General features: G+C 46.9%; 1 protein-coding gene across 10 annotated transcripts in view; it reads left to right on the top strand.

The window, feature by feature from the left end:
- Positions 1-25301, top strand: part of ARMC2 (armadillo repeat containing 2) — a 143417-nt gene that overhangs the window by 51283 nt on the left and 66833 nt on the right. For all 10 annotated transcript variants that reach the window (XM_070073719.1, XM_070073715.1, XM_070073724.1 and 7 more), the window contains 4 exons: positions 2695-2870; positions 7887-7989; positions 9215-9438; positions 21774-21919. In XM_070073719.1, the coding sequence (XP_069929820.1) occupies positions 2695-2870; positions 7887-7989; positions 9215-9438; positions 21774-21919 (649 nt within the window). The remainder of the gene's footprint in view (positions 1-2694; positions 2871-7886; positions 7990-9214; positions 9439-21773; positions 21920-25301) is intronic.

Raw genomic sequence — 25301 nt, 5'->3', positions numbered from 1 at the left:
CAGATCGTCTCCTAAGCCCCCTGCAGCTCAGAATCCCAGGAGTATGCAGTTGCTCCTCTGTGATTGCTAACCTCCATCCTTATAGTAATGTGCAGGGTAACACGGGCCCTTGCTTCCAGGAGGGCTGTGCAAAAGCCACTGAGGCGGACGTGGGGTCTGGCTGAGCTTCAGAAGGAAAGCCATTAGGAAAACGACCATGGACACTGGGAGTCAGGACGACAAAGTTCTCATTGGGAGGACACCTTCAGCCTGAAGGATTTTTAAGCGTGGGCGGGGGGCTCCGCTCACCCTGGAGCCCAGCAGAGAGAATCAAGGACCCCAAAAGAGGGGTGTGGGATTTGAGATAGGATGAATCTCCTTTCTCAGAAGGATTATTCAACACTGAAACATGGACTCTCTCTCCCTCAAGTATTTCAAGCACAACAAATAGTGATAGGGTTCCTTGAGCCTTTGAAATTCTTTTTAAAAACCTTTTATTTTGACATAACTTCAGACTTACAGAGAAGTTGAAAATCCCATATGTTCTTTGTCCAAATTCCCTTAATATTAATATTTTATTATATTTGCCTTGTCATTATCTCCCTCCACATCTCTGTCCTTCTCTCTCTACTCCTGCCCTGCACACACACACACACACACACACACACGCACACTTCTTTCTTTTTTGAGAGCAAGTTGCCAATGTATGCTGTCCAATATCCCTAAATACTTTGTCACATATTTTTAGAAACAAGGATGTTCTTCTCATGTATCTGGAAATTATCACACAGTACCATACAAATCCTACTCAGATCTTGTCAATTGTCCCTGTAATTTTCCCTATAAAAAAAGAAAATCCGGAATCTCCCATTTACATCCGCTGCTGGTCATGCTCTCAGGCTGATAGACTGCCCCACAGGTTGGGTGTGTCGGGGGATTCCTCACAGTGGGGTCCAGGTTAGGCACAGGGACAGACACACCACCAGTGCTGTGCTCTTGGCAGCGCTTTGTGTCAGGAGGCACCCAGCAGGCTGATTGGTTCTGTGACTGGTGACACGAATCTCGCTCATCTGCCTAAGGTGCCACCTGCCAGGTTTATCCTCCGTTAAGTTGCTCTGAGGTGATGCTGCTCACCCAGCTGTGTCAGCCCCTGCAGCATCCTCCTTGCTCTTGAACTCAGGTGGTCTCTCGAGGCTGTGTGGAATTCATGATAAACTGATCGGTACAAGGGGTTAACGTGAGTGATGGTTTAAAAGTTCACCCTTGAGACTTCCTGTCCAGCTCCTTTATAAGCTAACACAATCACTCTGGAGGAGAACTTAGCAGGCTGAAGAGTTTGTGAAGGAAAAGTGCCGGAAACATACCTGGATGACCACCCCTGCCCCTGAGCGACCCGGGGCCTGGATTTAGGGCTGAGGAAGAAGCCCACCAGTCACAGAAGAAGAAAAAAAAACAAACCCAAGTGCTCCGTACAATAGCGTTCAAGTCGGTCCCTTTATTTACAGTTAGTCTAAGTCATTTCCCACCAATTCCTTTATTTAAGTGCATGACTGAAAGGCATTGAAGGTTCCTTAGCTATTGAGGTTAAATGGTTTTTCTTAGATGTTATTGTTGAAAAGAGCTAAAAATGGCCCGAGTCGTTTCCTTCTGCAGGCACACGCTTCCTCGACGTGGCCTTCCAAGAGCACATTATGGTATTTATTTAAGATTGCTTTCCGACTTTTACATTTTGTGATGGGATCTTTTGGAGAGGATGTTTCAGCACACCTGGCTTCTCTCAGTCCCCTGTCACGTTCCATTGGCCCCTGCTGCTTTTCTCCCTTGTATGCCTATTAGCAGGGCTCTCTCTTTCAACAATTCCTTTCTCAGAGTCACAATTACAAAATAAGATGTTCCATGCCCCCTCCCCCCTTTTCCTAATTCAAACCTTTTTATTCTCGTTTCTAATAACCACCTCTAAACAGCGGTGCATTTGGGGGCATTGTGAGTTTTGGTACTGGAGCCCTGTTTTCTATTGTCGCCGAAGACTATTGATCATTGTTCTCATCAACAGCTGTATTAAGTTGATGCCGTGGACCTATGTGACAGGCTGTGCAGTATTCACACTGTACACGCGCTGTTGACACAGTGTCAGATGCGGCTCCTCCTCAGCTCCGCATGGCTTCCATCTGAGGGTACCGGGCATAGAACACAACACACACATGCCTGCATGAAACCCAAATGCGAGGCAACGTTTGCTGCATGTGCAGCAGTGCAGCCCGAAGGCCCAGCACTGGCAGGAACAAGAGAAGGAGGACATTCCCGAGCTTGGAACTGTGCCAGAAAGAGTTGAGGGTGGAGCCAGCAGGTTGTTTGCTTCCAGGAGACCCAGTAGAGCACAGGGCGAGGTAGAGGACAATCGGACTAAAGGAGATCAACTGAAGTGAAGTCGGTGTCGTTTCAATCTTTAACGGTCCCTTAGAAAGGCCGCCTATTCTAGATAAGCCAGCTGATTGATTGCGCCCTAAGTCATCCTGGTAGGAGATGGATCAAAGAAATGGGGGGATAAGCCAGAGATAGATGGAGGTGGTGAGGGGAGAGGATAACACAGTTCAGGAACCTGAAGATGTCTGGGGTGATCATGGGGTTTTTACTGCATGGCAGTGTCTGTGTCTAGGGTGCCTGCAAACTTGACCTTGATTAGTAAGTGTTGCCTTACTCTCTTTGCTCTGACAGAAGAAAACATTGAAACCATCTGTGCTGCTTGCACACAACTGCATCATGCGTTAGAGGAAGGAAACCTGCTTGGAAATAAATTTAAGAGAAGAAGCATTCTCCTGAAGACCCTATATAAACTAGTTGACGTTGATTCGGACTTGCTCAGCCTTAAACTTGCCAAAATTATTCTAGCAGTAAGTGTTGCTTTCCTCTGGTCTCGTAGACTGTGGCACATTCAAGCTTGGTGTAATTGCTCTATTTGTAAATAGTGCAAGGGATTGGGCGCCACAGCTCAACAGGCTAATCCTCCTCTTAGCGGCGCCGGTACACCGGGTTCTAGTCCTGGTTAGGGCGCCGGATTCTGTCCCGGTTGCCCCTCTTCCAGGCCAGCTCTCTGCTATGGCCCAGGAGTGCAGTGGAGGATGGCCCAAGTGCTTGGGCCCCACACCCCATGGGAGACCAGGAGAAGCACCTGGCTCCTGCCTTCGGATCAGCGCAGTGCGCTGGCCACAGCGTGCCGGCCGCGGCGGCCATTGGAGAGTGAACCAATGGCAAAAGGAAGACCTTTCTCTCTGTCTCTCTCTCTTTCTCTCTCACTGTCCACTCTGTCAAAAAAAAAAAACAAAATAGTGCAAGGGAGATTAGAGGTGCAGAACATTGTTTAGAATCTTGCAAAAAAAAAAAAAAAAAAAAAGGTAACGAACTGGCATCCCAGAATGTGACTGGAAAGTATCACCTAAGGAGCTTAAGGTTGAGTACTTAGAAAGTATTCAGATAAACGCTGACATCTGGGCTGAACTGAGCAGTTGCTCAAGTAGCTAACTGAAGATCGGTGTCACATGGCACAGGCTCTGGCTTCTGCCCTATAATATCTGCTGGAGACTCGATGCTGTCACATGATTTAATAAATAACCTAATGTAATTTGGGCCAAAAGACACAATGGCCAGGTGCTTTATGAACCAGTGTGAAAGAAGGAAAAAAACAATAGCTGTGTGAGGTCAAGGAAGACTCGGGCCCTCCACCAGGAGAGTCTGCTGACACCGTTTCCAACAGAACAGCACCATTGTCTCAGGGGAGCACCTTGTTGTCACAGCCACCAACAGTTGGGAGCAAAAGATAAGCCACACTGATTACAGAGGTTCTAAGAGAGCCGCTGGCCAATGTTTACCTGGTTTCCAAAGAGTACAAGCTTTGTGTTGACACCCTGGAATCGCTGGTGATAGTTTAGGAAGGGGGTCCGCTGAGGATGAAGCCCCTCACAGCCTCTGAGCCCATACTCCGTGCCATCTGGGGGCCAGGCCGCGTTCTGATTCAGCCATTGTCCTGAACATCCACTCTGAATGCAGTCTGCCTTTTGGGATTTCATTCTGTCTCACTCCCCAGCTCTGCTGGTGCAGCTGCCCTGGGCAGGACCCAGGCTGCTGGCTGCCCACGGATTGCCTTTGCTTTTTCATCCGGATCCCAGGTAGTTCGTTCCATGCCAAGCCCACAAAAGGAAGAGTGCAGGCCAGCCAGCCAGCCAGCCTGCCGGCCCTGAATTTATCAACACTTGGCAGAGAAAATGCTATCTTGGTTATAAATGGTGTCATTCAAATTAATTCTATACGTGGCACAATGTAACTATTTTAGGGCAAAAGGCTAAGTGACGTGCCAGGCAGTGAACACGTTCTGACCCAAGTGTGTGATTAGATACAGGCTTGTCCATGACATTGACTGCCTTGCTGGGTCCCAGGGCAAGGCTCTCCAGGGGAAACTCCAGCGAGCAGGTTAGAGCAGGGTGTGCTAAGCAGCCCCAAGGTCACAAGCAGCTCAAGAAGCTTCCAAGATAGTTTCCAGGCAAGACCCTTGTTTAGGTGAGGCCTTGGTTTACAAACCAAGAGAACCCTTCAAGAACCAGCCAGAAGTGCAGGTGCCCGGACTGAGCAGTGTTAACAAGTTGTCTTCCTTCTGCTCCTACGCCTTTCCTCTACTAATGCACTATTGTAATGCCGGCATTTAGAGAAACAGCACCTGTCCTGTTAGCTGTTCTCATTTCTTTGAGTAAATTGGGAGCTTGCCAGGCAGCTGTTGTAATTTTAACCTTTGTATCAAAAAGTCTGGTGAAAATATACAATCTATGTTAACAATTATTTTTTGAAGGCTTCAAACATACATACATACATACATACACACACACACGCACACACACAAATGCGCGTGCACGCAGTATGAATGCAACAAGATTCAGTAGGGAAAACCAAATCTAGCCCCTGTCTACGAGAAAAAAGAAAAGAGAAAAGCAGCAGCAGTATGCCCAGCATGACTGTGTGAGTATAGGGCGATAGTTAACTCCTCATGCTTTCCTTTAATTTGCCAAATTTGCTGTAAGAAGAATAAACAGCTGTTTTTCACGTGAAGAAGAAAACCACACCAGCTTGAGAACATACTTTGTGCCAGGGATTCCTCCTGGAACCCAGGGTTGCAGGCAAATAAAGTAGCTCCTGCTCCCCACATGCCCCTCATGGGGTCCAGCCCTGTCACATTAATGCAGCAAGTGACAGAGGGGTCCTGAGCCCCGAGGAAAGAAGGGAGGGGGTGGGGGGTGGGGAGCGAGCCCCTGTTTGTAAGGTAGTCTGAAGTCAGTACAGATACTACAGATAGAGTGATCAGTGCAGGGCTCGGAGGGAGTTGCTTTGAATGGAAACTGGGCATCTAGCAAGCCTGAAAACCATGGATGCCATCCTGATCCTTTGCTCTCTTTCTTTTCCTTAAAATCTTGATGAGAACGCTGCCCCTAGACTTATTTCTTTCCTTTGCCATTGTCCACTAAAAGTGTAAGACTTGGGTAGAGAGAGGGGTCGGCAGGAGGAGGTGGGCAGTGAGTCGTCTCTTTCATTCATTCAACAAGTTGCAGTAAGTGTAGACTGCACGCTGCACAGCCCATGTGCAAAGACATAGTAAGTCATGAATTAGCCCTCAAGCACTCGCAGCCCAGGGGAAGACAGGAAACTGGTTCCCACACCTCCCTGCATCTTAAGGACAACACATCTTATATTTCCACTGACATGCATGTCTTCTGTTTTCTTAAGTCAGCGTTACATTTTTTTTTTAAAGTTAACCTTCCCGTTTTCCACCTGAGAACAGAGGGGTTCTCCGTGCTACCAGGCTACAGTTTCTGAGGCTTCTGCAGCTGGGAGTCTCGTGAAAATGCAGTTTCTGGTTCAGTAGGGCTGAGGGGTGGCCTGGGATTCTGCATTCCTAATGCAGGCCTGGGTGATGCCAGGATGGCTCCCCAGCCCATCCCAGGAGCAGATGCCTCTGTTGCAAAATGGAAATGGCAACGTCTGATCCCCAGGCTTGTTCTGGGATCGCTTAGGCAGAGGGCTCAGGGCCCGAGAGCTGTGCTCCCCTTCCTCTGCCCACCAGCCTGGGACTTCCACCTTGGGACCTTTGCCAGCCACCAGCCAGGTGCCTGCCACACAGCAGGTGCTCAGACTGAACCTTTAACAGATACCCAACCAACTCTAGTATTGTTTTTAAAAGCAATCTGAAAGCTTTTAATTAATAAACAGTATTAAAGATAGTTTTAAAGATGGTTTTTTAATCACATACAAAAAATGGCCCATTTGCCATTCTTTTCCCACAGGAATTGTTCAGTTGGCCTCATTTCCAAAAACAGTTTTACACTGGGCCGGTGCCATGCCTCACTTGGTTAATCCTCCACCTGCAGCACCGGCATCCCATGTGGGCGCCGGGTTCTAGTCCCACTTGCTCCTCTTCCAGTCCAGTTCTCTGCTGTGGCCCGGGAGTGCAGTGGAGGATCGCCCAAGTGCTTGGGCTCCTGCAGCTGCATGGGAGACCAGGAGGAAGCACCTGGCTCCTGGCTTCGGATCAGCATAGCTCTGGCTGTTGAAGACATTTGGGGAGTGAACCAACAGAAGGAAGACCTTTCTCTCTGTCTCTCTCAAATGGTCTAACTCTATCTGTAAATAATAATAAAAAAAAAAGTTTTCCATTTTTAAACATAGTTTTCACATTTATGCTTTTTTTGTGACTACTTAGTATGAACAGTATCATATTATACAATTAAACTTTTTTCTAATATTGGCTGCTTAGGAGTTTTAAATAATTATCTTTATCTTTTTTAGATAAATTCATAGCTAGCTTACACCATCTGAGGCAGTCATCCCTCACTGCTTTTTCATGGTTAAAAAAAAAGTCTGTTTCCTCACTGCCTCTGTGCTTAAATTACTTAGTAAGCTACTTAGTTTTGTGTGGTTTAGAAGGTAATTTTCAACTTTGAACATTACTTGTGATTATCTCAGAGTGTTCCAGAAATAGCCTTAAAAGCAAATATATATGTGTGTTATCTAATCAAGCAGAATTAGTTTATTTTGTACAGTGATAAAGAGGATCCAACCTTTTCTCCTTCCCTGCCTTCCACTGTGTGGTCTCGTCTGAATTGGTTGAATCTGAAATTTTTGGTTCCCTGTCTTCCTTCACTCCTGTGTTTTAAAGCAGTCCCTCCATTTCATTCAGCTTGCTCACCTCGGCCTGCCCCACCCCTTCTTCCTCATACACTCTTGAAAAAGTTACTGATAACTTCACAGGTTTGTACAAGACACTGTAAAGTCAGAAATAAGTGATTGTCACCAAACTATCCTTATTCTAAAAATAGTTTATATTGCATTTAGTGTAACTGAGTTAATTGAATTCCATAGTTGGCAAATTTATGCCCCCCCCCTTTTTTTTTTGACAGGCAGAGTGGACAGTGAGAGAGAGAGACAGAGAGAAAGGTCTTCCTTTGCCGTTGGTTCACCCTCCAATGGCTATCGCAGCCGGCACGCTGCGGCCAGCGCACCGCGTTGATCCGAAGCCAGGAGCCAGGTGCTTCTCCTGGTCTCCCATGGTGTGCAGGGTCCAAGCACTTGGGCCATCCTCCACTGCCTTTCCAGGCCACAGCAGAGAGCTGGCCTGGAAGAGGGGCAACCGGGACAGAATCCGGCGCCCCGACCGGGACTAGAACCCCATGTGCCGGTGCCACAAGGCGGAGGATTAGCCTAGTGAGCCACGGCACTGGCCACCCTTTTCTAAAGTTGATTTCTTTAGAACTTTTCTTTGTGCTTAAAAATATCATCCTCTGCTTTTAAAATAGATGTTTGTGTTAAACCAAAACAATGCCCTGACTTTATTTCCCTCTGCAATGGGAATATTTTTTGTCTCTCTGCAGCTTAAAGTGAGTAGAAAGAATCTCCTTAACGCCTGCAAACTTATATTTAAAATTAGCAGGAATGAGAAGAACGATTCTCTGATTCAGAGTGACAGCATTCTGGGTGAGTATCATTGAGTGCCTCCCAAGTTTGGAGAGAAACGTCACAATGAATGATGGTGGGAATGGAGTCTTTTTTTTTTCCTAACAAAATGCAGAAGTTATGTGATGCTTATCTTTGCTTTGTCCTTCTCTGTGTTTTCCACGTTCTGTTTAATACATCCTTTGGGGCCTGGGGTGATAGTCAGCTTTAAAAGTAACAATGGCCTATAGTAACAGTAGGTGACTTTATTAAGTGCTATTTAAAAATTCATTTCCTGGACTTGGATGTACTTTTCAAAAAAAACACACTTGGGCAGGGTGCTGGGTGTAGCAGTTAAGACACCATTTGGAATGCCCACATCTCCTGTATATTGGAGTGCCTGGTCTGAGTCCCAACCCCACTTCCAATTCCGGCTTCCTATTTTATTTTATTTTATTTTATTTTATTTTTTTTATCTAAAAGCAAGATTGATTAAAGACCTCCAGCCAGAGTGGCATGGAGAGGGACTTCCAAGAGAAGAAAAAAGCCAAAGTAGTCCGTGGCAGTTTTTAAGCACAGTCTTGATTGACATTCAGTTACAAGGCAGGGACAAAATCCATCCAAAGACCTGATTTGCCACCCTTTATCCTGTCTGGCTTGTTCTGATAAACAAAGCGCCATCACAAGGGTGGGATTCCTAACTTGTTTACAGTAATCTGTGAGCTCAGGAGGATGGAAGCGCCACTTCCTTGCTATTCTTTTTTCTTTTTCTTTTTTTTCACTGAAAAATTATTTTATTTACATGAGCATTTTACAGTCAACTGATTAATTTAAACTGAAACATGATGAAATGAATGTTTACAGCTCTCATCATTGGTAAACCCCAATACATTTAAGTTAATATGTGATCATGTAAAATTATCTTGCCTTTTCTAATTTACTCCAGCAAATTTTACTCCAAAGCCATCAAATATATTTTTAAACATAGTATCAAAATTATGACTTAAAGGCAAGAAATGGCATTGGACTAGAAGAGTACTTTCTTATTTACATGTTCCTAATCCCATCTTTTCCTGTCATCGCTATTACACAGATGTGTTTTAGCTAAAATCAACTTCTCTCTTTGTCCTATGTGAATAATCCTTCATCACCACTCGAACGGAGGCTTTGGCAAACATATTTTACAAGCTGTATGTGATGTTCATGTACCAGTGCCTCAGTATTTCCCCAGCTGCCGCACATTGGCGATCGTTCGTCTCTCTGGCAGAGTCTCTCCTGGAGGTGCTGAGGAGTGAGGACCTGCAGACCAACACTGAAGCTTTCTTATACTGCACGGGAGCTATAAAATTTCTTTCCGGAAATCCAAGTTTCCTCAGTGAAATGATCAGCAGAGGCGTTGTGGAAATACTGATGAGTCTGATAAAGGAGATCAACGAGAACACGGTGGCGCGTGGCGCGTGTCCACCCGATTCGGGCCACTTGCTGGTGCAGGTAAGTCTCTGACTTGAAAAGCTTAGCTGTAAAGTGAGTTTGCACAGTACCATTTAAAAGAATGACAGAAGTTGTAGCCACACAGAGATGACACGTGGTCCCAGGGCTGGGCCACAGCCACCACACCACGTCTGCCCCACGGGTGTGCCCAGGCAAGGCCAGTCCACAGCTTCCCTCACCGTGTATTGTCACTGCCCAGGAGAGAAAGCATTCTTGGAAGAAGGAAAACAGTTGCAGGCCATTGTGAGACTTTAACAGGTAGTTTCCAGTTTTGAAGGCAGGGTGATTGGCAGTTGGTGTCCTGACTCTGGAGCCCAAGACAGAACTGGGCTTGACGCTGTGGCACAGTGGGCTAAGCCTCCACCTGCAGTGCCAGCATCCCATGTGGATGCCGGTTTGAGTCCAAGCTCCTCCTCTTCCAATCTAGTTCTCTACTATGTCCTGGGAAAGCAGAGGAGAATGGCTCAAGTGTTTGGGCACCCTGCACCCACGTGGGAGACCCGGAAGAAGCTCCTGGCTCCTGGCTTCAGATCAGCCCAGCTCCTGCTATTGCAGCCATTTAGGGAGTAAACCAGTAGATGGAAGACCTCTCTCTCTCTCTCTCTCTGTCTCTTCCTCTCTGTAACTCTGCCTCTCAGATAAATAAATAAAATTAAAAAAAGAATAGGCAAGCCTTACATTGTGTGGTTTGCACATTTAAACCAAAAGAAACTGAAGGTCAGCAAGTGGACAGTCGCTGAGTGCGTAGACAGCATCCAGGCCTGGGCTCCCGGGAAGGCAGGAGACAGAAGGGGCACGCTGAATTCATTCAGAGCAGGAGGAAAAGCTTTGCTACCTGGTAGAGTTCGATTACCTTTCGTGGTTAAATTATTTTTATTGGCACTGCTCTGGTGCTCGTATTCTTTTTCAGATGAGATTTTACTCTTTAATAGCATTTTTGATGTAGCAATTCATGAGATTTGAGATGTGCTGTCAGTTAATGAGGGCTGGTTGCACAGCCCGGGTGCTCTGAGCCACTGGGAAGAGTGTGTTAAAAATTAGATTTCGGCTCTGCTTTCAGGGTGCTCAAATATTGATGATGGTTATTAATTCTGGACTTCGCAGTCTGTCCCCATTTTGTAGAAAATTGTGAAAACCTCTTTTAGTTGTGAATGATGCAAAATTCTACTGGTGTGTTGTACTTTGGTGAAGAAGATTTAAAGAACATTATTTTCGTGTTCCCACCATCATTAAATCAATCAAATCTTTCCCTCATTAAAAATAGTTATTTCTGTTTCTTTACTAGTTATATTTCCAGTTAAAATGTAGGAAAGTATAGGGCAGAGTGTAAAAATCACCTGAAATATTTCCACCCTGAGATAACACCTGAACAGAATATTTTGTCAACCATTTATGTAAATGTGTATAATTTTATATAGTTCTTGCTTTTCAATGTAGGGCCTTTTTTTTAAAAAAAGAATTATTCTATTTATTTGAAAGTCAGAGTTGTATATAGAGGGAGAGACAGAAAAAAGAATGAGATCTTCCATCTGCTGGCTCACTCCCCATGTGGCCGCAACGGCCAAGACTGGGCCAGACCAAAGCCAGGAGCCACCTTCACTGCTTTCCCAGCTCATTAGCAGGGAGCTGGATTGGAAGCGGAGCAGCCAGGACTCAACCGGCACCCACATGGATGCCTGTGCCACAGGCAGAGAGGCTCTACCGGCTATGCCGAGATGCCCGCCCCGGGGCGTTTTTATTTTTAATAGTTTTAATAGTCACTTTGATTTTTTCCAGCACCTTCCTTCCTTCCCATTTCTCCCCCCAGTACGTGTTCCCGCTGATGTTCAGTACCTTTTCACGTTTCTGAAAATGGAAAATTCTGTGCATTTCTCTTTCCTCATTTAACAATACGTGGTAAAAATCTTGTGAGACACCTGTGTGGACTTATTTTATTCTTTTTAATGACTCCAAGATAAGGATAGAGCTCAGGTTCTCAGCCGTTCCCACGGCGAGATATTCACTCTGCTTTAAATGTCTATGCAGCAGCCTCTGTGCTTCTTGTCTAGTGGGCAGAAGCTCTTCCCAGCCCATCAGCTATGTGTGTGCGCATACAGGCACCCACAGGTGCCGTCTGGATACAAGCAGTTGGTATCCAGGAGCTTTGAGTGTTCCTGTGACCAGAAATGTATGAAACCAGGAAGCAGGACTTGTGATAAGCTGGTGGGACTGAGGGCAGCTCCCCGCACCCTGGTTTCTCCTACATCACAGTCACGCCCAAGCACCAACCCACTCCACCTGCCTCTCCCCGTGTCCCCTCTGTCCCCTGTGTCTGAAGAACATTGTGTACAGAGCCGCTCTGCTATAAATGAAAACCTCAGCAGAGTAACATTGACAGCTAGACCCCCACTGCATCAGCCCCCACTGAGGGCAACTTACATTTCTATTCAGTGGATGCTTTGTCTTTCCAACGTCTTTCCAACGTGTGTTCATCCTTGGAGAACTGCATCCTTTGCCTGCTTTAGCTACACCGTCTTTGAAGTTGGAACTCTTCTTAAGGGCATCCCTCCACGCCTCCCTCCTGGTCCCGCTCTCCCAGAGCTCCTGCAAACCCGAATCCACTCCCTTGCTCAGCCAAGCCTTCTTCCTTTTTTCAAATGCAGATCGCAGGGAGGTGGGTCATCCCACCTCATCAGGCTGGGCTTCCTTTCTTAACTGTGTTTAGAATTTTGGGGAAATAGGATTATTGGAGACTGGGTAATTAAGCAGAAAGAAGTGTTTTTTTGTTTTGTGTTTAGAACTTCTGTTCACTTCTCAAATGACTGCAATGTCTGGGGCTGGGCCAGCCCGAAGCCGGGAGCCCAAAGTGCTGTCCTGGTCTCCCTTGTGCATAGCAGGGGCCCGAGCACTTAGACTATCCATCATCCACTGCCTTACCAGGCATATTAGTGCAAGGTGTCCTGCGCGTAACAAATCTTCCCAGTCAGATGAACCAATTAATTCACAAGCTTTTATTGAAATGCTTAGAAACTTGTGGTACTGATGATCTCACGTCACAGCAACCTGTTGTCGTTGGTTTCTTTTGTGCCAAGCAGAGCCGTCCTCATCATGTCTGAGACTATATGAAACTTCTTGGGTTACCACATAGGTCCTGTTCTTGACACATGTGTGGTCTCACATAGGCACAAATCCAGAACCGGGCTGTGCTTCTGTTAATAGAGGGAGACGGGTTAGCCGGGGTTGGAAAACGCTGCGACTCTGGGCTTTACTGCGGCGGCTCTATGTGTCCTCGCACACCAGCGGCAGGAAGTGAGCCATTTTGCAGTTAAGATAAAGCTCAAGGGATTTTGGTTGTGGATATTCCACGTGACTGAGAAGTAAACTGAATGCGTTTAGAGACCCATGCCAGAGAGCGGCAGAGAGAACGGACAAGAGGTCGGGGTGCAGGACGCCAGCCCGTCCCGCAGCCAGCCGCCTGCTTCAGCTTTGCTTCCCTCACCTGAGAAATGAGCATCGATGCCTCCCTTGCCTGCCTCGTGGGGCGCGTTAGGGAGCAAACGAGAGAACATTCATGAGGTAGTTTTAGGTGGCGTGAAGTTGCTGCTCACATTATTTGCACAAAAGCACTCAGTGTAAATAAAACTGGATCTTGAGCTAGTTTTGGTTGAGGAGGCAAACCGTTAATGGTGCAGGTCTTTGTTGCTGTTGTTGTTTTAAAGATTTGTTTATGTTGAAAGTCTGAGTTACAGAGAGAGCAAGATCTTCTATCTGTTGGTTTACTCCCCACGGCCAGTGCAGGACCAGGCTCAAGCCAGGAGCCAGGAGCTTTGTCTGGGTCTCCCTTGTGGGTGGCAGGGGCCCAAACATTTGGGCCATCTTCTTCTGTTTTTCCCATGCCACTAGCAGGGAGCTGGATGGGAAGTGGAGCAACTAGGACTCGAACCGGCTCCCATATGGAATGCCGGCATCACAAGCAGTAGCTTTACCCACTATGCCACAACACCGGCCTCCATGGCAGTTTTCTTTCTTTCTTTTTTTTTTTTAACTTTTATTTAATGAATATAGATTTCCGAAGTACAGCTTATGGACTACATTGGCTTCCCCCACCCCACCCCCGATGACTTCCCTCCCACTTGCAACTCTCCCCTTCCATTCATATCAAGATTCATTTTCAATTTTCTATATATACAGAAGATCAGTTTAGTATACATTAAGTAAAGATTTCAACAGTTTGCACCCCCATAGAAACACAAAGTGAAATATACTGTTTGAGTACTCATTATAGCATTAAATCTCAATGTACAGCACATTAAGGACAGAGATCCTACATGAGGAGTAAGTGCACAGTGACTCCTGTTGTTGACTTTACAAATTGACACTCCTGTTTATGGCATCAGTAATCTCCCTATGCACCAGTCATGAGTTTCCAAGGCTATGGAAGCCTTTTGAGTTCTCCAACTCTTATCTTATTTAGACAAGGTCATAGTCAAAGTGGAGGTTCTCTCCTCCCTTCAGAGAAAGGTACCTCCTTCTTTGAAGACCTGTTCTTTCCACTGGGATCTCACAGAGATCTTTCATTTAGGTTTTTTTTTTTTTGCCAGAGTGTCTTGGCTTTCCATGCCTGAAATACTCTCATGGGCTTTTCAGCCGGATCCGAATGCCTTTAGGGCTGATTCTGAGGCCAGAGTGCTGTTTAGGACATCTGCATGGCAGTTTTCAATTGCATTATATTTCAAAGATGTCTTTGAAAGCTGCTTCTTCCTTGAAGTTGGGAAAATGTTTCTCTGAAGAATGATGTCATAATTGGTGTGAGGTTCCTGTGCTGCCCCCCAAGCTGATTTCATTTGGGACGCACCAACACCAACACTGGATAAGTTCTACTGTGGGCTGTGGGCTGTGGGCCCTGAGCCCCTCTCATCTGGAGCAGTGCTGCTGGCTGAGTGGCTACTAGCACAGAGTCTGGTGCATCCCCTAGGGGCTGAGGCCGCTGGTGGGAAGAGAGAGTCGTTAACTGGAGAAAGGAACAGGGTGCGGAGGCTTGAGTCTCCCCAGCAGCCCTCCCAGCTGGTCCCACGCCCTACCGCAGTAGAGACGGCCAGGAAATGGGCTCACAGCCTGTGTTCTGTTCTCAACTCCACTGCTTGGAATCCAGAAGGCCCTATGTTTTAAGACAAAAGTTTCTTACATTTACTAAGGTTTTTCAGTTAGTTCATCAATACAGGTTGAGCATCCCTACACTGAAAATCCCAAATGTGAAACTTTCTGAGCACTGACAGGACATCACAAGTGGAAAATTCCATACCATGAAATTTTGTTCCATGTGCAAAATTGTTTAAAATACTTTATAAAATTACTTCTAGGCTATGTGTGTAAGGTCTATATGAAACATAAATGAACTCTATTTTAGACTTGGATTCTATCCCCCAAGATGTCTTATTATGTATCTGCAGATATTCCAAAATCCAAAATAAAAAATATGAAATAAAAAAAGTAAAATCCAAAACACTTTTGGTCCCAACATTTTGGGTAACCTGCAGTTGCAAACAGAATTTGAAATATACAGTTAGGTATCTATCATCAACTCGAAAAAAATATGTGCTGAATGTTTTGAGTTCAAGTTTCCCTGTATTAAAATACTGTTTAAGGGCCAGCACTGTGGCATAGTAGGTTAAGCCTTGACCTGCAACACCAGCATCCTTATGGGTGCCAGTTCAAGTCCCGGCTACTCCACATTTGATCTAGCTCTTTGCTAATGATCTGGGAAAGCAGTGGAAGATGACCAAGCATCTGGGCCCCTGCACCCACATGGGAGACCCGGAAGAAGCTCCTGGCTCCTGGCTTCAGATTGGTCCAGCTCTGGCTCTTACAGCCATTTGGGGAGTGAGCTAGTAGATGGAAGACCTCTCTGTCTCTCTTTATCTGTAACTCTGCCTCTCAAATAAATAAATAAATCTTTAAAAAAATACTGTTTGAGCCTTTATAAGTGATCCAATCTCTTCTGAGTATAATCTTTCCCTTTAAAATGAGTCTCCCAATGTTGACTGCCCAATAGAACTTTGAGGCCCAACAATTTCCGTGAGACAGGCAACTCTGCCATCTTACCTGAGGGCATTTTCCCTGACGGAGGGTGGTTCCTCTTGGGCCAAGGAGTTCAGAGAGAAGAAGCTGTCTGGGAAGCAGGGAACTCTGGGCGGCTATTGGGGGCAGCTAGGCACCTGCCAGCAGATTCCTGAGCTAGACCACAGTGGAATATTCTTCCTTGATATCAACCAAAAATTTAGATGGCCTTTCCCCAGACATGCTCTAGTACCTGCTAATTATCAAGGACATGGACATGTTGATTAATCCTCTCTGTGGATTGTCAATTCCGTTACCACTTCATTTTTCTTCCCACCAGTGGAGCCTTCTGTCTCTGCCTCTCAGTCCCACAGGGCTGCAGATTAGGCAATGGGAGAAGTAAGAACCGGGATGTATGCTCTCTAGTTTGCCATTTCTTGGTAAAAATGACACCTAAGAGGTTGGGAATTGCTCCATTAAGGCTTTTAGGAGCCAAACAAGTATCTGTGTTTATTTAACTCATACTTTATATATACACATGTATATGATTTGAGATGGCTTCAAAGATTATTATATACAATAAAAAAGGAAAATGTATATTTAAGGAGTTCAGAAAAACATAAATCACAATAGGAATTTAAGAGAGATGTGGATAGATTTTTACCAAGCTTGAACTTGGATTCTCTAACTCCTGCTTCGGACATAGGCTGGAAAAGAGAACATAGGATTCATTCATGATTTCTGCAACTGTCCCACTCACTCTGTTCAACCAAGAGCTCGTCTTTGGGGTTGAATTTTCGTGTATATACAGTGAGCTCAGAAGCTGGAGTAAGGTTCCGAGTGAAGTGGGTTGACGATAATCTTGCCTTCACTGTGACCACACCATGTAGCTGGCGTCTTCTCCCACCGCCTACAACATGTCCCTAGAAAAGCTGGAGCACCCCGACCCCCAGGGAGGTTGGTGGCTCATAGATGAGTGGCACCCTCTGTAGCTGTCTCTGCCTGCCCATCTCTTCCTGGTCTTCAGCCCCAGGCTTTTCAGCTCTGCTGTACCCAGGTCTCTGCTTATCCCCTACACTTTCTTGCCAGGGGCTTCTTTTTTGGTTTTGGTTTTGTTTTATTTTCTAGGTACTTTTTTCTTTTCCCCAAAGAAACCTTTTATTTAAGGAATACAAAGTTTATGCATTTCATAAGTACAACTTAGGAATATAGTGATTCTTCCCACCATATCTGCTCTCTGTGGGACCCACAATCCCACTGCTCCTCCTCCTCCCTCTCCCATTTCCAGTCCCATTCTCCATTTTTAATTAACTTTATACACAGAAGACCAACTCTATACTAAGAGTTCAACAATGTGCACAAAAAAACAAAAACAAAACAAAACCCTGTTCCTCAACAGTCAAGACAAGAGCTGTTCAAAGTCATTGCATCTTTTTTTTTTTTTTTTTTTGACAGGCAGAGTGGACAGTGAGAGAGAGAGACAGAGAGAAAGGTCTTCCTTTTGCCGTTGGTTCACCCTCCAATGGCCGCCATGGCCGGTGCGCTGTGGCCGGCGCACTGCGCTGATCCGATGGCAGGAGCCAGGAGCCAGGTGCTTTTCCTGGTCTCCCATGGGGTGCAGGGCCCAAGCACTTGGGCCACCCTCCACTGCACTCCCGGGCCACAGCAGAGAGCTGGCCTGGAAGAGGGGCAACCGGGACAGAATCCGGCGCCCCAACCGGGACTAGAACCCGGTGTGCCGGCGCCGCTAGGCGGAGGATTAGCCTAGTGAGCCGCGGCGCCGGCCAATTGCATCTTGAAATTAATTTCACTTCCTTTTTTTTTGAAACTTAATTAACTTTATTTTTTAACTTAGTTAACTTTAAAGAAGCACCCAAGAATAATACATCTTTTGCAAGCACTTAGACATAATTATAATACAACTCTTCGAGGACAGAGGTCCTGCATGGGAAGTTAGTGCACAGTGACTCCTGTTGTTAATTTAACAATTAACACTCTTATGTATGAGGTCAGTGATCACCCGAGGCTCTTGACATGAGCTGCCTAGGCTATTTTTGAATCCACAAACTCCATCAGTATTTAGACAAGGCCATAAGCAAAGTGGAAATTCTCTCCTCCCTTCAAAGAAAAGTACATCCTCCTTTAATGACCATTTCTTTCCACTGGGGTCTCACCCACTGATGTCCTTCCTGTAGAACATTTTTTGCCACAGTGTCTTGGCTTTCTATGCCTGAAATGTTCTCATGGGCTTTACAGCCAGATCAGAATGCCTTAAAGGCTGATTTGGAGGTAAGAGCGCTACTTAAAGCAGTTGTCATTCTATGAGTCTGCTGTATGGACTGCTTCCTCTGTTGGAGCATTCACTCCTTTTAATTCTATCTGTCGTTATTACCAGACACTTAATCCTATCCATATGATCACTTCAACACTTCAGATGGTATTTTCACCACCCAACTTAGAGGAATTTGTGGGACACCAGGGGCTTCCTAGAGGGAAGACTTGCCTTTCCCTTCTCCCTGCCCCACCTGCTCTTCTTCCCCCTCCCTTGCCCCTCGTCCTGCCGTGCTTCCTGTGCCCAGACAACCTGCCAGCAGCTGAACACCGATGAGCTTCTTAGCGCCACTGTCTCTGTCCCCAGAGTGCAAAGAGCAATAAGAAATGGTTTGTGGCTCCCAGCAGGGGAGAAGCATGTGAGACTGGTGCTTCTGGTCTGGTGGGGGGTGCTGTGCAGGGTGTGAACAGGCTGGTTTGTCAGCACAGAGGCGGAGGCAGGGGACTCACCACTGAAGAGTTTTCACAGGGAAGAAAGGTGTTGGAGTGGGGTGGAGGGGATGTTCTGAGCAGCCAGGAGACCATGGTCTGTTCAGAGGTGTGCACTGGTGACGTCCTGGGGTGTGTACTCTGAATGCTGGCCTGTAGCAGGGAGAGGAGGGCCAGGATGGGAGCCCTGAGGGATGGAGAGGACTGAAGGGGAGGGAAGAGCTGCCCACTAGGCCCTGGGAAGTCCAAGGAGGGCTTTGGACAGGAAGGCTGGGCATGGAAATGCTTCCCGTGGTAGCAGGGAGCAACCTGGCAGGGGAGAGACTGTGCAGGGACCCCCACTTCAGGGCTACACCTGAGCCAGCCCCAGTGGTAGAGGGAACAGGCAGAACCTGTGACCATGCCATCCTGGAAAGCAAAGGGTGGAGTTTAGAAGTGCAAGGGAAGGAGCAGCAGTCATGAGCCGCTGTTGCTGTTGTGAATGAGATGGACCCAGAATCCTCCTATTATCCATTATTGCCAACCTCCCTCCCTGATCCCTTAAAGTCATCTCAAAACCTAGGTACCACAGAGACAGCGTCCTGCCCTTTCTGGTCACACCCAGTCTGTCCTTCGTGGCTCTTCATCCAATCATTCCTTTCATCAGCAAATGCCCTCTGAGTCAGGTGCTCAGCCCAGGACCTCGATCACATGGTGAATGACAGGGAAAGCACACACCCTCCCTGAAGTCCTGGGGCCAACTGCACCTGGCCCCGAGGTGCAGACAGGTGGGGGCAGGCGGAGATGACCTCTGAGCAGTTGGCCGGGACCAGATCACTTGTAGACAGGAAGCAGGGAACTGGATCTCAGCCAAGGAGCAGTAGACAGAGAGCCAGCAGGACTTCAGGTGACAGGAAATAGAGAGGCAAGAGTCTGGGACTTAGGGTTGGTGGCAGTATCACATATTTTGTGTATTAGTATGTGGTATGTGTCACACAAGCGACTTCTACCAGCGCCAGCAAATCTAATTTTCAAGGTGTCCCATCTTACTCAGTTGTGCACACCTCATACAAGGGGACACAGGCAGTAAATGGGGACTTAAATCAGACAACAGATCATGTGGGAGTGTCTGCCTCCACTCCTGATTTGGCCCATTCAATAAAAGTCAAGTATTTGGCACAGAAGAACCTTGCACTGTCCTTTTTCTTTTCTTTTTTCTTCTTCTTATTTTTTTTTTGTGGGGGGTAAATATTTATTTGTTTATTTGAAAGACAGGTTACAGAGAGAGAGAGGCAGAGAGAGAGAGGTCTTCCATCCGCTGGTTCACTCCCCAATTGGCCACAATGGCCGGAGCTGTGCCGATCTGAAGCCAGGAGCCAGGTGCTTCTTCTGGGTCTCCCACGTGGGTGCAGGGGCCCAAGCACTTGGGCCATCTTCTACTGCTTTCCCAGGCCACAGCAGAGAGCTTGATCAGAAGAGGAGCAGCCGAGACTTGAACTGGCACCCATATGGGATGCCAGCATTGCAGGTGGTGGCTTTACCCGCTGTGCCACAGTGCTGGCCCCGTCCTAACTTTCTCTAATGAGGTGAACAAAGGGGTTGCAGGGGAGCCAAAAGTGAGGTTGGAGTTAGAGAAGCCTCTAGTAAACTGTGACTCCTTCTGCGGCCGCTGTCCCTTGCTGGAGGTTGATCAGGGGAGCAGGAAGCCTTGAAGCCCCGGGCACCAGGGAAGGGAAGCTTTGGTGCACGCAGTGCTGGCGATGAGTGCTCCATGGTTACCCGGGCCGAGGCTCGGGCCGGGAGGCCCTCTGGCTTCTGTGTGGTTTGGCATCCATGGAGAGAAGTTGGCAAGTCTTGCGTTGGCCTGAGTAATGCCTGGCCTCTCCGGGAAGGGGAAGAGCAGGCAGAGCCAGGGTTTCCCACCTCCCTGTGGCAGTGGCCTGGAATTGCTAGAACAGCTGGTGAGTCTTCACTTAGCTTCGAAGTCGACCTTGTAGATGCAGCAGTGGAAGGAGCTGTCTTCCCCCTCAGTGTCTGGCACGCTGGCGTCTGCGGGGAAGAATTTGCAGAATTGCTTCTCACCGAATTGACTACAGATGACGGGTACACATTTATTTGGAAACACGTCAAAGTCTTCTCTGTATTTTCACTTGCAGCATCTTGTTCATTGTTTTTACAAGGGAAGGCTAATCCAAGATACGTGTCATCTTAGTCATTGTTTTAAAATGTTTATTGACTATGGCTATAGTGATGCTGTAGGTTTACATAATGTCTCCTGGGATACAGAAGCCTGGCTACAGATTTTCCCTTTGATGCACACAACTGCCCTGACTGTGGGCAGGGAGGGCAATGCCCTTTTTTCACAGGTGAGAAGATGAGGGATCCTCTCCCTCCCAACCCCCGCCCGGCTGTGTGAGTGGGAAGGAGGTTGGGTTTTGCTTCCCTATCCTCGACTGTCACTCCCTAGAAGTTCCTCTGTGAAGGCAGAGACTCGCTGGGAGCTGTGAACCCCCTGTCTCAGTGCCATTCACACACTCAGGGCGGTGAGTCCTCACAACCACAGAACTGCTAGCACCGCCTCCACTCTAGTGGTGGTGAGGCTGTGCCCAAGGAGGCTGCCTACCTCCCCTGGCTAGTGAGCTGAGGGGCTGAGCTGCCGGTGCCATCCCACGGCGTCTCAGAATTATCCAATACCAGCCACATTCGTGTTATGAGCTTACTAAATTGCGCTCTTTTTGACTCTTAGACAAAGGCTAAAGTAGGAAAGTTTCCTGAAATTTGTTTTCACAGTAAGACAGATTTGCAAGATCTGAGTACTTTGCTCTTGGAAGAGAATGAGACTAAGTGTTTTTATTTATTTGTTTGTTTTTAAGATTTATTTGAAAGTCAGTTACAGAGAGAGAGAGAGATCTTGTATCTGCTGGCTCACTCCCCAAGTGCCCACAACAGCCAGGACTGGGCCAGGCCAAAGCCAGTGGCCAGGATCTAGGAGCTTCTTCTGGGTCTCCCACATGGGTGGCAGGGCCCAAGCACTTGGGCCGCCCACTGCTGCTTTTCCCAGACTATTAGTAGGGAGCTGGATCGGGACACAAACGGGGGCCCCTATGGGATGCTTGCATCACAGGTGACGGCTTTACCAGCCATGCCAGAATGCTGGCCCTGAGACTAACAGCCTTAAGCATTTCTTGGCCACATCATTACTTGATGCTTCTTAGAAGAAGATAGAATGGGAAAATTCTAACCTGTGTGGCTCATTCAAGGTCAACTGAAGGTCTTAGCCACCATTAACAAATCCAGACATTAATTGGTTTCCCCCTAGGTTTGTGATAAACGAATTGCTTGTGCACGCTAATGCTCTAATCTACCTTTGAGCCAAGTCACGCTGGCTTTGTCTTTATTTCACGCTGCCTGTGCCTAGGCCCACAGCCTCTGCTGAGAGATGCACGACAAGACGTGGTCTGGCTGGTGATGTAACAAAAGCTGTGGGATGCACTGTGGGGTACTGCACAGTGTTGGCTCTGTCTTTGCGTTTCAAAAAACCACCCATGCTTTGACCCTAGGTGACAGCGACACTGAGGAACCTGGTGGATTCACCACTGGCAAGAACCAAGCTCCTGGGGATCAGCGCCCTGCCCCAGCTCTGCACAGTCATGGAACTGTGCATGGGTGACAAGGACGTCTGCACCAACGTCGCCAGAATATTCAGGTAGGTAGGCCAAGGGAGGAGACGCAGCCTTAGAAAAATGCTCAGGCTTAGATTTGGAGTTGTGAATATCTGTGTGTGTGACTGACAAGGAATCCTTCATTTAAAATGTTTTTGATTTTTCTTTTTTTTAAAAGATTTTATTTATTTATTTGAAAATCAGAGTTACACAGAGAGAGGAGAGGCAGAGAGAGAGAGAGAGGTCTTCCATCTGCTGGTGCACTCCCCAGATGGCAGCAATGGCCGGAGCTGGGCTGATCCAAAGCCAGGAGCCAGGAGCTTCCACCAGGTCTCCCACAAGGGTGCAGGGGCCCAAGGACTTGGGCCATCTTCTACTGCTTTCCCAGGCCATAGCAGAGAGCTGGATGGGAAGTGGAGCAGCCGGGCCTCGAACCGGTGCCCATATGGGATGCCAGCGCTTCAGGCCAGGGCGTTAACCCACTGTGCCACAGCGCCAGCCCATTTTTGCTTTTTCTTCACCTAGCAGGAATGATAAATCGACTGGCCTAAGATTGAAACAAATTATTTCGGCTGATGCTCTTTCCTGTGTGACTGTGGTGAGACTCTGAACTCACCGACCACTAGGCCACTTTAGCGCTCCCGCGAGTTGTAAGCTCGCCTCGTGCTTCTGTTTGTTTATGTGCAACTTCCCCTCCACTAATTGGAGATGCAGAACGGCGCAACAAACACGACAGCTTTCCAGTACACTTGGAAATGTCATTGAGTTGTAGCTCAACAGGGAATCCCTGATTAGGAAGCCTGCTCTGACTTCGTTTGTGACAGAAGGTGGTTTTATTTCAGCCGCTTATCAGTAATGTTTAGACTTTTGTTAGTGTGGAAGTGTTGGTTATTAGAATCCAGGTTCCCTCAAAGCAGTGGGATTAAATTTCAGAATTAAATTAAATTAAATTTCAGAACCGTCTTTAAATTTTTCATAGTTACCCTTCTCAAGAGAACTGGCCCCCCCCTTTTAAAAAAAAAAGATTTATTTATTTGTTTAAAAGGAAGAATTACAGAGAGACAGAGGCAGAGACAAAGAGAGGTCTTCCATCCACTGGTTCACTCCCCATATTGCTGCAACAGCTGGAGCTGAGCCAATCCAAGCCAGGAGCCTGGAGTTCTTCTGGGTCTCCCACATGGGTGCAGGGCCCAAGCACTTGGGCCATCCTCCACTCCCTTCCCAGGCCACAGCAGAGAGCTGGATCAGAAGTAGAACAGCTGGGTCTCGAACCAGTGCCCTTATGGGATGCCAGCATTGCAGACAGTGGCCTCACCTGCTACACCACAGCACCGCCCCCCCCCTTTAATTAATTAATTTGAAAGGAACAGCAAGACAGAAAGAGGGAGAGACAGAGAGTGAGATCTTCTATCCTCTGGTTCACTCTCCAGATGACTGCAATAGGCAGGGCTGGGCCAGTCCAAAGCCAGGAGTCAGAAACTCCATCAGGGTCTCCCACCTGGTGGCAGGGACCCAAAGTACTGGGGCCGTTATCTGCTGCTTTCCCAAGTGCATTAGCGGGGAACTGAATCAGAAGCGGAAAAGCCAGGTGCTCTCATATGGATGCCATCATAGCAAGCAGTGGTTTAGCCCACGGTGCCACAACACCAGCCCCCTGGACCTTTCTTGAGCTACAAAGTTGTAGTTGTTTAAAGAAATCCAAAACTTCATGAAGACAGAATTGGTAGCTGAGCCCCTGTGAGGGTATGAGTCCAGATTTGCTCTTCCCACATCCCATGTTCCCAAGCTTTGCTCTGGGTACTTACCCACTCTCGCTCTGAAGCGCTGTAAAACCATGAAGAGTTGAGTGGCATGTCAGAGTCCCATATACTTTTTTCCTTGGGGACACTCGGTCGTCGGGGCACCTGTTATTGAATACACCGTCCTTTTCTCGCTGACCTTGTCAGCCACACCTAAGTTTCCCCGACACCTGTAAGTCTGACTGTGGGCCTTCCATCCCGGTCAGCTCTACGCTCGGACCACACTGCTTTCCCCGTGATGGATCAAAGTCCTGATCCATGACAGATCCCTTCCTTTTTTCTATCTCCCTCACACTACAGATTCATCATGTTCTGCTCTCTTCCTTAGGAAGGGAGGAATCAGCTTAAGATCCAGGATTAGGATGTGAGGGCTTTTAATGGAACTCTGTAGAGCAGACAGAGGAATTGGGGTTGGTGTGAATTGGCATCTATATAATAATGAGTCTTTCATCCATAGACATGTATGAAATCTTCTTTTATGTCCTTCAATAAATTTTATATTATATATATTATATATATTTTATATATATTATATATATATTTATATATATATTTTAGCCAATATAATTTTCTCCGTAAAGGTCTTGCACATCTTTTGCTGGACTGGTCTTTCATGGTACTTGCTGTGATTATGAATAGAATTTTTAGAAAATTATTTTCTCATAGGTTGTTGCTGATGTATGTGAAGATTATCTATGTTTGCTTGCTAATCGGATACCCAGGAATCTTGATGTTCTGTTGAAGAGTTTGCCTTTTTAAAGATTTTATGTATTTGAAAGGTAGAATGACAAGGAGAGAAGGAGAGAGACAGATGGAAGGAGATCTCTGTCTGCTGGTTCACTGTCCAAATGGACACAATGGCCTGGGCCCAAGCTAGGAGTCCAGAACCTGCTCTGAGTCTCCTACAAGGGTGGCTTGGGCCTAAGTTCTTGGGCCATCTTTTGTTGCTTTCCCAGGTATATTAGCAGGAGCAGGATTGGAACAGAGCAGCTGGGACTTGAACCAGTTCTCTAATATGTTGCAGGCAGTTGGCTTAACTGATTGCACTACAACACTGGATCCAAGTTTGCTTATACATTCTCTTGGATTTTCGCTGCAAATTGTCTGCAATTAGAAATAATTACTGCACCCCCCTTCCAGCAATTCCTGAACCCCACCTCCCCTGCCATTTCCCCATCTTTGTTAGCATACAAAGCTGGGAGTGTGTTGGGTCTGCTGCCATTCTCCTGACTTTGAAGGAATTATTGTTATGGTCTCACCAGTTGAAAATAATGTTTGTTGAAGGCTTTCTTACAGGGGTGGGGAACCGATTTGCTGCCCAGAAACATCTGGATAATTGTAACATCATTCTCAGGCCATACAGAATTGCCGACTTAAAAATAAGCCTGCTAGAGATTTATTGAATTTCGAGTCCCGCCTACAGGTGCCTTGGCAGGGCCAGTCCAGATGATTTTGTGGGCCTTATACAGGCCAGGCCTGAATGTTTCCCATCCCTGCACTAAACGGTGAAGAAGGATTTTTTTCCTATTAGCAGATGTCAAGTTTTCTCGATGCCTCTCCTGAACCTCTATTGATTATATGGATTTTTTTCTTTAATCTACTAATGTAGTAAATGATAGTCATAGAT

This window comes from Oryctolagus cuniculus, chromosome 5 (assembly GCF_964237555.1).
Source record: "Oryctolagus cuniculus chromosome 5, mOryCun1.1, whole genome shotgun sequence".
In the NCBI taxonomy this organism is placed as follows: Eukaryota; Metazoa; Chordata; class Mammalia; order Lagomorpha; family Leporidae; genus Oryctolagus; species Oryctolagus cuniculus.
Note: the sequence above shows the minus strand (reverse complement) of the source record. Positions and strands in the feature narration are given on the sequence as shown.